General features: G+C 42.8%; 3 protein-coding genes across 3 annotated transcripts; 2 read left to right on the top strand and 1 right to left on the bottom strand.

Moving 5' to 3' along the window:
* The first annotated feature begins 504 nt into the window (after positions 1-504).
* LOC147295208 (nodulin-related protein 1) lies at positions 505-1683 on the top strand. The gene has a single exon (XM_086233849.1). The coding sequence runs from the start codon at positions 634-636 to the stop codon at positions 1429-1431; it is 798 nt and encodes a 265-aa protein (XP_086089975.1). The 5' UTR covers positions 505-633; the 3' UTR covers positions 1432-1683.
* A 7904-nt stretch (positions 1684-9587) lies between these two features.
* Positions 9588-12068, top strand: LOC147295209 (RING/U-box superfamily protein). The gene is made up of 2 exons (XM_086233118.1): positions 9588-9917; positions 10598-12068. The coding sequence occupies exon 2, from the start codon at positions 10636-10638 to the stop codon at positions 11425-11427; it is 792 nt and encodes a 263-aa protein (XP_086089244.1). The 5' UTR covers positions 9588-9917; positions 10598-10635; the 3' UTR covers positions 11428-12068.
* Positions 12069-12284: 216 nt separating this feature from the next.
* On the bottom strand, positions 12285-14241 carry LOC147295210 (Remorin family protein). Its single transcript, XM_086234141.1, has 6 exons — positions 14101-14241; positions 13793-13887; positions 13409-13669; positions 12929-13313; positions 12625-12706; positions 12285-12536 (listed from the first exon to the last, which is right to left on the bottom strand). The coding sequence occupies exons 1-6, from the start codon at positions 14124-14126 to the stop codon at positions 12339-12341; spliced, it is 1047 nt and encodes a 348-aa protein (XP_086090267.1). The 5' UTR covers positions 14127-14241; the 3' UTR covers positions 12285-12338.
* Positions 14242-14421: the final 180 nt, after the last annotated feature.

A 14421-nucleotide genomic window follows, 5' to 3' on the forward strand; every position in this document is an offset into this window, starting at 1 on the left:
TCGCTGTTTCTATAGCAGTTGCAGAATGATGCTTGAGAGTGAAGATGAACAATTGTCGATTTGGCAAAATTGAAGAAAGAGATCGATTTGGCCAAGAAAAGAAGGAGATCAGTTTTGAATTGTTTGTATAGTTGGTTTAGTTGTGATGCGTTGATTTTGATATTTTGGAAGGTATCCGCATGTTTTGGGTTAGTAAAAAATGTCCGCAAGTTAATAGAAATAAATTGAATATTTTTTATTAATATTTTTATTTATTAGTACCTTATAATTAATAAACTCAATAATTAATAAACTCAATTAAATACCGAGACAGAATCTGATTCTGGATGACGGTGGTGCGGTTAAACATGGGTGTGTCGGTGAACAGCAAGAGCCACATAAAAATGTGTGGCCAGCAGAGCATTTAGCTTGATTACACTCTTTATGACCACTGAAGAAATGAAAGCAACATCAGTGGCCAAAAAAAAAAAGAAATGAAGAAATGAAAGGAATATACACGCTCACAACATCGAAAAATAAGGCAAACTCACCTCTTACATATTTCACAACAAATCCATTTTCTCATCATCTTCAACCATCGGACCCGAGAGAAAATCCAGAACCCAGAAAAAAAAAAAACCCGCGAGCAGGGTCATGGCTTCAGATGCTTATGATGAGGATGGTCGCGATCGATATCAAAATCGCGAGAGAAAAGCCCCCAGCTATTCCGATGCTTATGAGGAGGATGATCAGGATCAATATCGCGAGAGAAAGGCCAAAAGCGGGTACCACCCGGAATCTCGCGAGAAGAAGGCCCCCAGCTATTCCGATGCTTATGAGGAGGACGATCAGGATCAATATCGCGAGAGAAAGGCCAAAAGCGGGTACCACCCGGAATCTCGCGAGAAGAAGGCCCCCAGCTATTCCGATGCTTATGAGGAGGACGATCAGGATCAATATCGCGAGAGAAAGGCCAAAAGCGGGTACGACCCGGAATCTCGCGAGAAAAAGGGTGGCAGCTCCTCGGAGAGTTATGATGAGGATGATCGCGGGAGAAAAGCGAGCAGCAAGACCGAGGCGGAGAAAAAGAAATTAGCGCCGTCGACGAGTGAGCTGATGGAGAGCGTGAAGGTGATCGCGGGGGCGGCGAAGGGTGATTTTGACAAGGCCAAGGTTTGTGACGCCGCCAACAACCTTCTAGATGCGGCCAGCCATTACGGGAACCTCGAGGAAAAAGGCTACGCCGGCTACATCGACAAGGCCGAGGGGCTTCTCCAGAAATACGGCGGCGAATCTGGATCCGGCGCCGCCGCGGCTCATTCTGCAGGAAAGGAGGATCGTGAGAAGAAAAAACATGAGTCAGCTGAAGGTGCAAAAAAGAAAGAGGACGATGATGAAGGTGGTGGCGTTGGAGATTACTTTAAGATGGCTCAGGGTTTCATGAAGGGTTGATTGTAGTTAATACATGCATTATCATAATTAATGCGTGGGATTAACTGCTTAATTGCTTCGTACGTGTTTAATTTAAATTATTTAATTGTGTGTGTACTGCGTCTAGTTTGTGTCATGGTGTGGATTGTAATTCTGATTGTGGATTGTAATCTATCTGTCTGCCGCTTCTGATGTGTCAAATCAATAATGTAATCATGTATCTCTTCTTAGCTAAATTAATTTCAAATTGCGAGTTTGGATTTTGTTTGGATATATTCTACTTTTGTACTATGGACATATTTCATTTCTTGAAAGCTCTTACATATTCATTGATTTCATATAATTAACTTGGGGTTTCTTGTGGATAAAATAAAGTCAAAAAGACTATAGTCCAATGTCATTAAGCTGTCTCTCAACATAATTTATGATGTGTATAGGAGGAGGATGTGAGATTCAAATGATTCACATCTTCTCTTCATAGTTCGTTATTTGATTTTTTTAAATATGAATTTCCATCTAATTTTCTTGAAAAACAAATTCTAGATCTTCAAGCATGAGCCCTACATGGTGATCAACTTTACCCTTTTTTATTATTTATTATTATTCTTTAAATGCATTACCCACTCACATTCACCATTCATGGATAATGACTGTGGGACATAATTAGGATTTTAAAGTAGAGTGGAATGGGTACTATATATTATGGACTTTCAAACTAATGGAGAGATGGGTTAGGTTGGAGAAGAGGTAGGGATATACATGTAGCTAATATAGCGAAAATACTAATCAATTATATAATATAAAGATTGAATACAATTTATAAGTCACGTTGGAATATTCTTTAACTAAAATAATGAATCATGTGCTCATTCAACACAAAACAAACAATTTTAGGAAGTAATTCTATTACTCTCTCTCTTGGTTAGCAGATAAATTAAGAAAAATTAGGTTAGGGTCATTAGGCTTTGGTCCAAACAACCTTTCGTAACGGTCTTTTTTTTTTTTTGGTCAATAGAATTTTCATTCAAAGAGAGCCACAAAGGCAGCCAGAGACAAACAACAAAGAACCAAATAAGCAAAGCTACAGAGACAGCAACAAAGAAACAAACAAGTAACGCTACAGGCCTAGGAGTCAACGAACAAAAGAGGGATTGAGTCACCCAACAAGAAAACACGAAGATGACACAGAGACCCCCCTCCGGTCCCGCGCCTTCAGTTGGGAGACCACCCAAGGTTCAGTTAAAACAAGGAGGGCAGGGGAGGCCATCTCTGGAGAGAACACCGACCAGGGAGGATGGGGGTCGAATGACCCAGTTGTCCGGGCACATCCTCCTTCTAGCAAGAGCGGCAATATGGTCTGCCGCAGAGTTGGAACTCCTAGGGGCCCAAGACCAGGAACAAGGGAAGCTAGACAAGCAGTTTTTGATGGCTGTGAGAAGCGGATAAATCCTCCATCTTCCTCTCGGGATTTTGCCATTGATACTTTGGATGAGCTCTTTGTTGTCAGATTCAAATAAGACTTGGGTGAATCCATTGTTCACCGCCAACTGGGCTGCTTCGAGGGCCGCCGAAGCTTCGACTTCGAGAGCAGAGTTGGCCATGAAAGAACGCGAGGACCCATCAATAATGTTGCCCAGATGATCCCGAGCTATTACTGCACTTCCTCCCCAGGATGAGATAGGATCCCATGAGCCATCAAGGTTTATCTTAATAATTCCCGGAGTTGGTGGAGTCCATGAAACAGAGGTGCTGCTATTTTGCTCTTGGGCATCCAAATTAAGAGGAGGGGTCCTTTTGGAAGAAGCTTCCTGGAATTCCATTGCTGCCCCCTCCGCTGAATTAGCGACCACAACTGGAGATAGAGGGGATCCCTCAAACACATAGGAACATCTAGCTTTCCAGATACCCCAGCACAGAAAGGAAGCCAGCGAGAGGCCCGAGTCGCGATCGTCATGGGGAAAATCTGCATTGTTAGAAAAAGTAGAGAGCCAATTTGCCATAGAAGAGAAAGTCATAAGGTCATACTTGAGAGCCAGCTTACTCACAAACCAGACCCCTCTTGACCAGGGGCAAAGGAATAAGACATGTTCTACAGTTTCTGGGTATGTTTCACAAATCGGGCATAATTGGGAATTCATAAGCCTTCTCTTGAAAAGAGAGTAGAACGTGGGTAGAGCATTGTGGAGGCATTTCCAGAGGAAAATTCTGATCTTGGGGAGGGTCTTAATCTTCCATAGAAGTTTCCAAATAGAATTGTCAACTCGAGCAGAGGGGCCCGGTCTAACAGGGAGGTAGCGGAAAGAGTTCAACCGAGAAAACTTATACCCCGAGCGAACCGAGTAGACCCCTGAAGGGGTAGCCTCCCAAATGAGTCTATCATCAGCATCTTCATCCCCAAGCAGGATAGACTGAATGGCACCAAGGGAGATCTCATTCACCACTCCCTGTAAAGGCCGAAGATCCCAGGATCTTGTTGACCAATCAATAAGGGAAGAAACATTAGTTGGAGCATGAGGAGGGATAGAAACTGAGCACGATAAAGGACCCCCTGGGAACCAACGATCTTCCCAAATGTTTATTTGTGATCCATTTCCCACTTGCCACAGAGCACCTTCAAGCAATAAATCTCTACCCACCAACATACTGGTCCAGGCCCAGGAGGCTCTAGCTCCTTTCGTTGCTTTAATAAAGTCACCATGAGGGAAATAAAGTCCCTTTAACACCTGGGCCCACAACGCATTGGGCTGTTGGATGAGCCTCCATGACTGTTTGGCAAGCAGAGCCTTGTTGAAGTCCAGCAAATTACGAAACCCAAGCCCCCCATGGTCTTTAGCCAGGCACAAAAAGTCCCAAGATTTCCAATGAATCTTGAATTCATCTTCCTGTTGCCCCCACCAGAAATTGGAGATACAGGAGTCAATCTCATCGCACAACCCTTTGGGGAATAAGAAACAATGCATAGGGTAATTGGGGATTGCATAGGCTATTGATTTGATCAAAACTTCTCTGCCTGCTTGGGATAGCACCTTTTGTTTCCACCCATGGATACGGGCCAGGATCTTTTCTCTGACAAAAGCCAGGGCAAGTTTTTTGGAGCGACCCCAAATTGTTGGAAGCCCAAGGTATAGGCCTGGGTTCTCTGTATGCCCCACGTTCAGAAGAGAGCATAGGACATTCCTTAAAAACGAAGGTGTGTTTGGGGAAAAGAATAAGTTGGACTTCTGAAAATTGACTTGTTGCCCCGAGGCTTTGCAATAAAGATCAAGAATTTCTTTTAATCTCACACAATTTGGGACCGAAGCCTTTAGGAAGAAGAGGGAGTCATCCGCAAAGAAGAGGTGGGATAGAGTTGGACCAAATCGGCTGAGATTAATCCCAAGAAGACGATTTGCAGCAATTTCATTGGAGATATAGCAAGATAGGACTTCCGAGACCAAGAGGAATAAATAAGGAGATAAAGGGTCCCCTTGACGGAGGCCTCTGCTCGGGTCGAAGGAGGAGCCAACTTTCCCATTGAAAATGACTGAGAAAGAAACAGTCCTTACGCATTCCATGATCAAATTTACCCATCTGCAATCAAACCCCATGCGGAGCATTACAAGCTCAAGGAAATCCCATTCCACCCGGTCGTACGCCTTATTCATGTCAAGTTTGAGGCCTAGTTCAAAATTCCCCCCACACTTCTTGAGTTTCAGGTGGTGAAACACCTCATGAGCAATCAAAATGTTGTCTTGGATTTGCCTCCCAAGCACAAAAGCACATTGGTGAGGGGATATGATTTCTGGTAAAAGGCATTTGAGTCTATTGGCTAAAACTTTGGCCAAGATTTTGTAAGAAAAGTTGCATAGACTTATGGGCCGAAATTGAGACACACTTTCGGGGTTAGGGACCTTTGGAATGAGGACAATGTTTGTTTGGTTTAACTGAGAAATAATAGGGCCCCCATTGAAGAAATCGATCGTTGCCCCCGTAACAATTTCCTTGATGATAGGCCAAGATTGTTGGTAGAACACGCCTTGGAACCCATCTGGACCAGCGGACTTGAAAGGACCCATTTGGGTTACTGCATCATGAATTTCATCTGGATTGAGGGGCTTTAGGAGATCGGCATTCATCTGAGCATTGACCACTGGTTGAATACAATGAAGAGCAGGGTCCATATCTCTAGAACCGCTGGATGTAAAAATTGATTTAAAGTGCCCTTCAAACTCGTTCCTTATAGAGTTTTCTCGATCAAGCCAGCAACCCGAAGCAGCCTTAATCTTCAAAACTTTGTTCCTTTGTCTATGTTGGAGCGTAGTGAGGTGAAAGAACTTGGAGTTTGAGTCACCCTCTTGGAGCCAGGTAACACGGGAACGTTGTTTCCAAAAAGCCTCTTCCCTGCCCCATAACGTTGAGATTTCCTTTTGGAGGAAGGAGCAACGATCGTTCATCAAAGGATTATCTTGAATTTCCTGTAGTTCAGACAGGTGGCAATCAATCAACAATTTTGAGTTCCCAAACTTCAGTTTACTCCAAGGAACAAGCTCTTTTTTGCAAGACTTCAGCTTTTGAACCCACTGCCAAGCTATGGACCCCGAAAAATTTTTTGCCCATCCCTTCTCTATTACACGACAGCACTCCTCGTCCTTCAACCAGAAGGATTCAAAGCGAAAAGGACGAGGTCCTTTCTTCACCTGGGGCTCGGTATGAAAGATTAGGGGGGCGTGATCGGACCCAATAATTGGGCCATGCAAAACAGAGGATTCAGGCCAAGCCTCAACCCACGCCATATTGACCAGTACCCTGTCGAGGCGGCAGCAAATCAATCCCCACTCGGGCCAAAAGCGCTTCCAGGTGAATTTCGGGCCCTTAAAACCAATATCTATAAGCTCATTATTGGAGATGAAGTCACGTAGGAACCTCCTCTTACCGAAATCCCACTGTCGCCCCCCAACTTTTTCCTGGGGACTAATGGTTTCATTCATATCTCCAATGCAGCACCATGGCCCATTAAAGGAGGATCCCATCAAGTTCAAGGAGTCCCAGAACTGAAGTTTTTCAGCGTCACGACAAGGTCCATATATCCACGATACTCGGGCTGCTTCCCCGCCGAGGGGGATAATAATAGAGTCAATCAAGTGTTTCTCTGATGAAAGAATTTCCACAGTGAGAGAAGACTTCCACCAGAGGGCTAAGCCACCACCTCTACCGCTCGTGTCAACATACCAACTTTTATCAAACTTACAACTCCTACGAAGCTTTTCCAATCTACTCCCTTTTGTCCAAGTTTCAGACAGAAAGAGAATAGAGGGGTGATATTTCCGGATGAGATTCCGGAGAGCTTGAACTGTCGAGTCTTGCCCCAACCCTCGGCAGTTCCAAGCGATGGCGATCATGACGACCCCGTGGCTGATTTTGGCCAGCCACCACAGCCCTTTCCATCATCGGTGTTGAATGTGTTTCGGTTGTCATGAGGTGAGGACACATTCACTTGCTTCTTTGCGAGGGTGTTGTCCAGCTTTATTGGGACCTCCACCAACTCGTCAGCTTCACCCTGAGAGGGAGTCCAAAAAACTCCAGAATTCTTCCTACCACCACTGCTTCGGCCTCGGCCTCGGCCTCGACCTCGACCACGTCCACGGGGTTGGGGGGGAAGACCAAGATTCTTTTGTGTTGGGGGTTTGGAGTCGGTGAGGGGGGTGAAGTCGGTCTTTGCCTGGTTTCGAGAAAAACAAAAACTGCGAGGAGGGGGAGGGGGTTGTGGGGTAGTGGCGGGAAAAGAGGGGGGGGGTTCATTTTTGGCTTTTTTTGTGTTGGAGGCAAAAGGTGTGGAGGCATCTTGTAGAGGGGTCTGGCGTTTTCTGTTGACAGCACTACTAGTTGGAAAAGGGATCTCCACCCCAGTGGGAGAGGAGCTTGGACTCGAAATTTTTGTGAGTGTAAGGGTAGAGGAGGTGTGATTGGGCTCTGTGGCAGGTGACTCCAACAGCAGAGGGCCATTAAACAGGGGAGAGACCGCTGCAAAGTCCTCTAACACAGAGGGGGTGACGATTAAGGGGGAGGGGAAGGGAGTAGGAAAAATGGAACTTAATGGGATGTAGTCAAAGGGTGGAGGCAGATTATCAGAGTAGTTCAAGGTAAAGAAAGGAGGAGGGTTGGTTTTCTCAGGGGGGTTTGAGGCTACCGAAGGTTTTTGTTTAGGTACGTGGGTAGAGTTGGCCGTCCAGGGGGTAGAGTTGGCCGTCACTTGGAAGGAGTTTGTGGGGGTTAAGGTTTGTGTCACGTGCCCCGAGGAGTTGTCAGCCGTTGACTTAGCAAAATGGATTGAGGAGTTGTCCCACTCGATCACTTCATGGGACCTAGGGATTTGATGAGAGGAGGTGGCGACAGGAAGGGTATAGCTAGGTCCAGCTTGATGACTTTTTGAAAAAGATTGAAATTTGAAATGTGTAGCAGAGAGGTTTGTAACCCCTTGGGATGATAATACTTGGCAGTGCACGCCACTACCTTCCAAATTTGCGCTGCACAGACTGCTGCGGCTCTGCTCCACAGTGCAGTCTGTCACACCAACGTTGTTTGACTGCATGTGACCCAAAGGAGCCGTTGTGCTCGGCCCGGCGATGCTGAGTGGCTCCATTATGTCGCCTGGGCGACGCCGGTTTGGTGGTTCACGCCTTTTGGGTTGTTGTGCAGACCCATACCCCCGTCGTGGCCGGCGGCGAACTGCTGGAACTGAGAGCCACTCACCATAAGCAACTCCTTGGGGGAGAGGGGTTGGTTCGAATGAGCAGCCTGAGCTATGGCCCAGCCTCCCACATCTAAAGCAAAACTTTGCTAGATTCTCGTAATTAAACTCCACCCAAGAAGCACAACCAATTTCACTCCTTGGTAAACTGAAGCCCGGAGGTAAGGGTAGTCTGCTGTCCATGAGGATCTGTGCACGGACAAAACTGCAAGCTCCATCTTCACTCAGGAGAGGGTCCTCAACACTTAGGACTTTCCCGACATGGTTTGCTATCAACCTGATATTACCCACGGATTGTTTATTCGGGGGGATTCCCCGCATTTGTACCCAGAAGCTAATGAGGTGGGTGGGGATTTCCTCCAGTGCCAGAGTGGAGGGCCATGGTTGCACATGGAAGTTGAACCCCATCACCTTCCAGGGAGACCCGTTGAGCAGTTTTTGGGTGGTTGTTTCGTCTTCCGCAGTGACAGTGAAGACGGGATCGTCTTTGTCGTCCCTGGTGGCTAGGCGGAACTGACCGCATGAGGAGAGGGCGTTCCGTATCAGCCCTTTTGCCACTCCTTTGTTTGGCATCCGAGATGCAAAGAGGGTACCAACCAGTCGAAACCCACAAGTTATATCATCAAGATCCAGAGATTCGTTCAGCTGGATTACTAGTTGCTGGGCACTTCTATCTTCTTCCATTAGGACTTTGAGATTTCTGAGGTGAGAGGGTGAGAGAGATCAGGAAGACTGAGACTAGCTCAGGGGTGGATAACCACAGGACAGTAAGCTCTCACAGGGAGAGAGAACGCTGAGACATAGCTCAGGAACCGTGTGTCAGTCCGAAATCTTATTAGGTGCAACAAAAATGAGGTTGGATAAAAGGGACAGAGATTGGGTTGTAAAACATTTTGCAACATCAAATGTAACCCGGATTTATTAGAAGTGAGGTATCAATTTCCCCCTAAATATCCTTTTCTTCTATGTTCGTCTACATTGTTGACCATGAAGTGGGTTGATCAATTTACCTGATGCAAAGACAAGGAGAAGAAGCTGAGCGCAGCATGTGAATGTTCTCGGGGATAGCTTGGTGTTCTTCATTCTTAAGACCAATAACTGTTTTTATTTGTTCTGTATTTCAGCTGAAATTCTGATAACCTTTCGTAACGGTCTAAACAACTATTACACCAAAACATCTACTCATAGTTGACAAAACCGATATAAAATTGATATTTATGTTATTGTATCCCACAAATAATTTTCAAATTTTTAATAATGTGATTTGTAAGAGGATATTAATATATTGTATATTCAAGTAGTCATTATCCAATAATATTTCTTTTCAAAATATTGGAGTGGTACTACACTACTACATTCAGAATTCAGATCCCCAAACAAAAAGAAAATTCGGCACGTCCTCATTCCTCACAACACAAAAATTACTAAAAAAACACAAGAAAATGCAAAATATTTATATGTCTTATCCCCAATTCGGGACTCTTCTTTTTCTCTTCCAACAAGACCCAACTAGAATCCTTGTGACACGGACTTCGCCACCTGGCACCCGGCATTTTTTAACAGCCCCGAATTCCAACGGCGCCGTTTTCACTTTCTTTGTCATTCCTGACAGTTGTATATATAATACATATCACGCTACGGCGATCGGAGAGACAGACAGAGGAAGCGAGCGAGCTGATCACCATCTTGGCTCTCTCCTCTTGTTCCCAAATCCCCCTGCAATTTCAATTTTCGATTTTTGTTTTTTTTAGAAGACAATTTTCGATTTAAAGTGATTAAGGTAAAGCTCTCACCTCGAATTCCGCTCCTTTTTTTTAATAAAAAATTTATAATCAGTTCGATGTTTGAATATACGTATTAACGCATATATATATATCCCAAATTTAAATGGTGAATTGCCCCTTATAAGAATTCTTAATTTCCATTGTCATCGTGCAAATTACTTGCACCCCAAATCATATGTCACTCAATTCTTTGCTGGGTAGTTCAATTCATAGCTCTTTATTGTTGACGTAAATGTTTGTTATTCAATTGGGTTTGGTGGGTACTTGTGGTAAAGTTCGGTTGCATGGTGAAGAAGGTAAGTTTCAATATAATAAAATTAGAGAATTGTAGAATATTTCATGTTCCAGATTGTTGTAATTTATGCTGCTTTTTCTAGGCATATTCAAATTACAAGGTGTCTAGCTGGAATGGAGTTTAGGACTCTCCTATCTGTAATAATTGGGGTGTATCTGGTGTAATTGGGTTGTCTGCTTGATGTATTTGATTCTGTATTTGTTGAATGAATTACTTATTCACAAGATAAGGGATATTCAAACTAAATTTACTTTTTCTATGTGTTATTTTATTCTAGAATTTGTTCCATAAACTAGCTTGTTGTTCACAGTGTACAGTAGAAGAATTTTTGAAGATTCAATTTTGTGGCTGAATGGTGTTTTGTGTTTTATGGTTTTACAGGTTAACCCCTTGTTTTGTATCACCCTTTTTTATTTGTTATGATGTGGGGTTTTGCTTCTAATGCGATCACAAGCATTGGACTTAGAAGAAGCTCATCAGAGCCAAGTCGAGTTTGTTTGGACTCCTCAGACGATGAAGTTTGCTCAAATTCAAGCCGAGAGGAAGGGTTAGAATGTCCTATATGCTTGGAATCTTTCAACATTGTCGAGAATGTGCCCCATGTCTTATGGTGCGGTCATACCCTGTGCAGAAATTGTGTCTTGGGGCTTCAATGGGCTCTCTTGAAATTCTCCTCTCAAAAATTTAAGATCCCATTTTTCATTTCTTGCCCCTGGTGCCACTTGTTGTCCTTACGGCTTGTTTATAAGGGTAATCTGAAGTTTCCTCGCAAGAATTTCTTTCTTCTCTGGATGGTTGAGAGCTATAATGGTGATAGGGTAAAGTTTGGTTCGGGCTTCAGTGGAGAAAATCAACAAACTTGTTCCCCAAGAGCCAATTTAGCTATTGGAAATCAAGCTGGAAATAGTAACCTGAGGAGGACCCATGCTAGTTGTCCTTCGCTGTCAAGGTATGATGGTGATAGTGGTGGTGGCCGTGTGGAGCGGAATCATTTCTCCCTTCACAAGTCATTGGATTGCTTCATTCACATTACATCCAAGTTCCCATTAGTCATCATGTTTCTTTTGATTGTCTTTTTTGCAATACCTGGTAGTGCTATAATTTTGGCACTCTACTTGCTACTCACAGTTCTTTTTGCAATCCCATCTTTCTTGATATTGTACTTCACATACCCTACTTTGGAGAGGCTGGTGAGGGAGATAACCTCGTGAGGCATCATCCGCTCCTCACTTTAGGGAACCTGAGAAACTTGTGGCTCCAGTTATTCACTTCCAGTTGTCACCCCACTATCTCGTCAAAATAGGGTCCATATCTGCGTACTTGACTCTTTGATATCCAGAGGCTTCTTAGATTATGTGGTATGTATACAGAGTGGAAGTTTCAAGAGTTTATGAAGCATGTTTTCTTGTGTATTTTGAAAGTTGTGACTTCCAATGATTGTCATTAATGTAACTACCATTGTTTGTTGGAAGTGGCTGATTTCCTATTGTAAAGCTTGAGTACTCTCAAGATCACTGCTCAAGTGATTTTGGAGGTGATATTGAAAATTGTGTTAGTGGATTTACATGCAGGCTTATTTGAAGTCCGGAAAAAATGACTATACGACTTTGATGTCTAATTTGTTGTCTCTTGATACTGAGCAATATCAAATTCTAAATTATTCATGAAGTCAGTGCCTTTTAATTGGTTTGTGACACGCAGGCTATACTTCATATATTCAACAATTCAAGGGTTGGATTTCAACTGGTTTCTTGACCAAGGCCCTGCATTTTTATTCTTAACTTCATTTATGGTCTTAACACCATTTGGATTTGTAATGATCTTTGACTTATTATCATATTATGCACTCACTATACTGATACTCTCCCGCCGTTCATAGAGAACTTTAAACGCGGTTTCCCCCTTTGGTTTGGCTAGTCTGTCTAATTATAGAGAACTTTAAACGCGGTTTCCCCCTTTGGTTTGGCTAGTCTGTCTAATTATTTCACTTTGTATGTGTTTTTAATATGGCATGGATAACCTTATGATAGAACTTCCATCTTATTGTGATTGCGCTCTGAATCGAATACAGAATCATGAAAGAAATATTTACATTTTCGAAAGTAGGGAGTATCTATAATTGTCATATATAGAAGCAGCAGCATGTCGTAGGAACTTTCCCTGTTCTTCTAATTGTATTTGCCTTTTCTTTCACCTTATATACTTCATTCCTGTGCCTCTCCTCTGCCTGTGCCCTAGCACCTTCTGCAATCTGTCTAATATATTCCATATCGCTGTTGTACTTTCGAAAGGCTTTTGCTCTTTTTTGATCTAGTTGACTCTGCAATTCTAATAAGTTGGTCATTGGTCCCTGATACATGATCAGATTATTAATTATTTGATAATTTGAAAAGAAAATAAAACAAAACCTCTGTTCTATCCAGCCGTTGTTTTGCTTTCTTCTTCTTCTTGGTCTCCCAGGAAAGTATTGTGGCGTTTTGCTTCTCATGCCTGACAATCATGACTGTTAGTTGGAAACTCTTGAGAATATATATTTCAGTTAATTTGTAAATAAGAGGAAGAACATCATATGATCTTTGATTTCTAGGAGGAAAGCCATACAATATTATTTTCTGTCAGTACCTCAAAAAGTTCAAATTTTTAGTTTTGGCTATATGTAACATGATAAAGAACCTAGATGACTTAATATAATGGCCAATGTTGAGTAGCTACCTTTCTTTGAGTTTAGCCATCTCAGCCTCCTCCCAAACATCTGCTTTTGTTTTTCCCATGCCAGGTCCTGTTAAACTCTGCCCCCAGCTTTCATTTGAAGGGACTGTAGGTTTCGTAGTGGTGGACAAATCGGGTTTTGGTGCTGTAGTTCCAGGTCTTATGCTGCCAGTGTTGTTCAATTGCTGATCAAAAGTTGGAGTTTTTGGTGCTGTAGTTCCAGGTCTTATATTGCCAGTGTTGTTCATCGGCTTATCAAAAGTTGGAGTTTTTTTGATAGATGGGGCTGGAAGGATGGCCTTTTCAGGGATCTTTTCGTTTGTGGCAGTACTTATTGGCACCTTACCATCTTGGTCTTCTGGATGAGCACTTTTAGTTGACCCTGCACCTAATACAGACCAAATATTGGTTCTAGTTTGAAAAGAATAACTGGGAACTCCATTTTAGTTTTCATAAAAATGTTATGCACATAACATATTATACCTGAGAATCGTTTGGAAACTCCTCCAGGTTCCGGCTTCAAAAGTGTTATTTCTTCCTTTTTGCTCTTGATCTTCCCCAAAGAGGTTTCAGGCTCACTGCCCGTCCTCTTTTTATCAGAGATAGCCGATTTTTCAATTGACTTAATGGCAAATGCAGCAGCTGCCACTGCGGTTGCGTGCTCTATTCCATCGGTAGAATCATAATCTTGACTCATCTGCCCAGAAAACTGTCTCTGGAACCAGTTCTGGGTTTTCCTTTTCTCTGCAAGAAACAACAACAATGTGTCTTATTCTACATCAGAAATTTGTATTGTCTTTTCATGGTTTGATAGAACCTGCATTCTTCTGTCTTGGAGATGTGATATTTTCTGGAGAAATACACTACCTTTAAAAGATTGAGTTTTCTGTGGTGGTATTCTTTGATCATTGACACTGCCAGACTGTTCCGTCTTCTTCTGTCCTACACCAGAAAATCTCACCCTAACAATGATGCTTAGTCATATATACGAATGGCTGAACAATGGAGATAATGTCAAATGCACACAAATAAATCGACCCAATACAACTGATACCGTAAATGTATGTATGTTGGAGTTGCGGACAAAAAAGAAAAAAGAAAAAGAAAAAAGAAGATAACATGCAAAGCAATGCTTATTTGTGTTGAATATTTAACAGAGTCAAGGACCAGAATACCTCATTTGCTTAAGTAGAGGCTCCATTCTTTCAGATGAAACTGGTCCAGAAATTTATTGTTTCTGAATAATGATGATTTGGTACCTATAGGGGGTGGTGTTTATTTGAAGGACAAGCTTAGGGAATTAAAGGAGAGCTTGTTTAAACTTGTTAATAGGCTCTTGTTAGGAGAAAGGCGGCAAGAAAGATTGTGTATACTTTGCATGTACGCAAGGCCTGGTTTGGATCTTAAAGGTCATTTTGGTGAAGGAAAGTATTCCTTCTTTCCCTTGATTCTTAGCTTTCAGACCTTAAAAAAAGAAGCATAAGTGGTCTCAGCTG

Source organism: Dryas octopetala, chromosome 2 (genome assembly GCF_963921425.1).
Source record: "Dryas octopetala chromosome 2, drDryOcto1.1, whole genome shotgun sequence".
Taxonomy (NCBI): Eukaryota; Viridiplantae; Streptophyta; class Magnoliopsida; order Rosales; family Rosaceae; genus Dryas; species Dryas octopetala.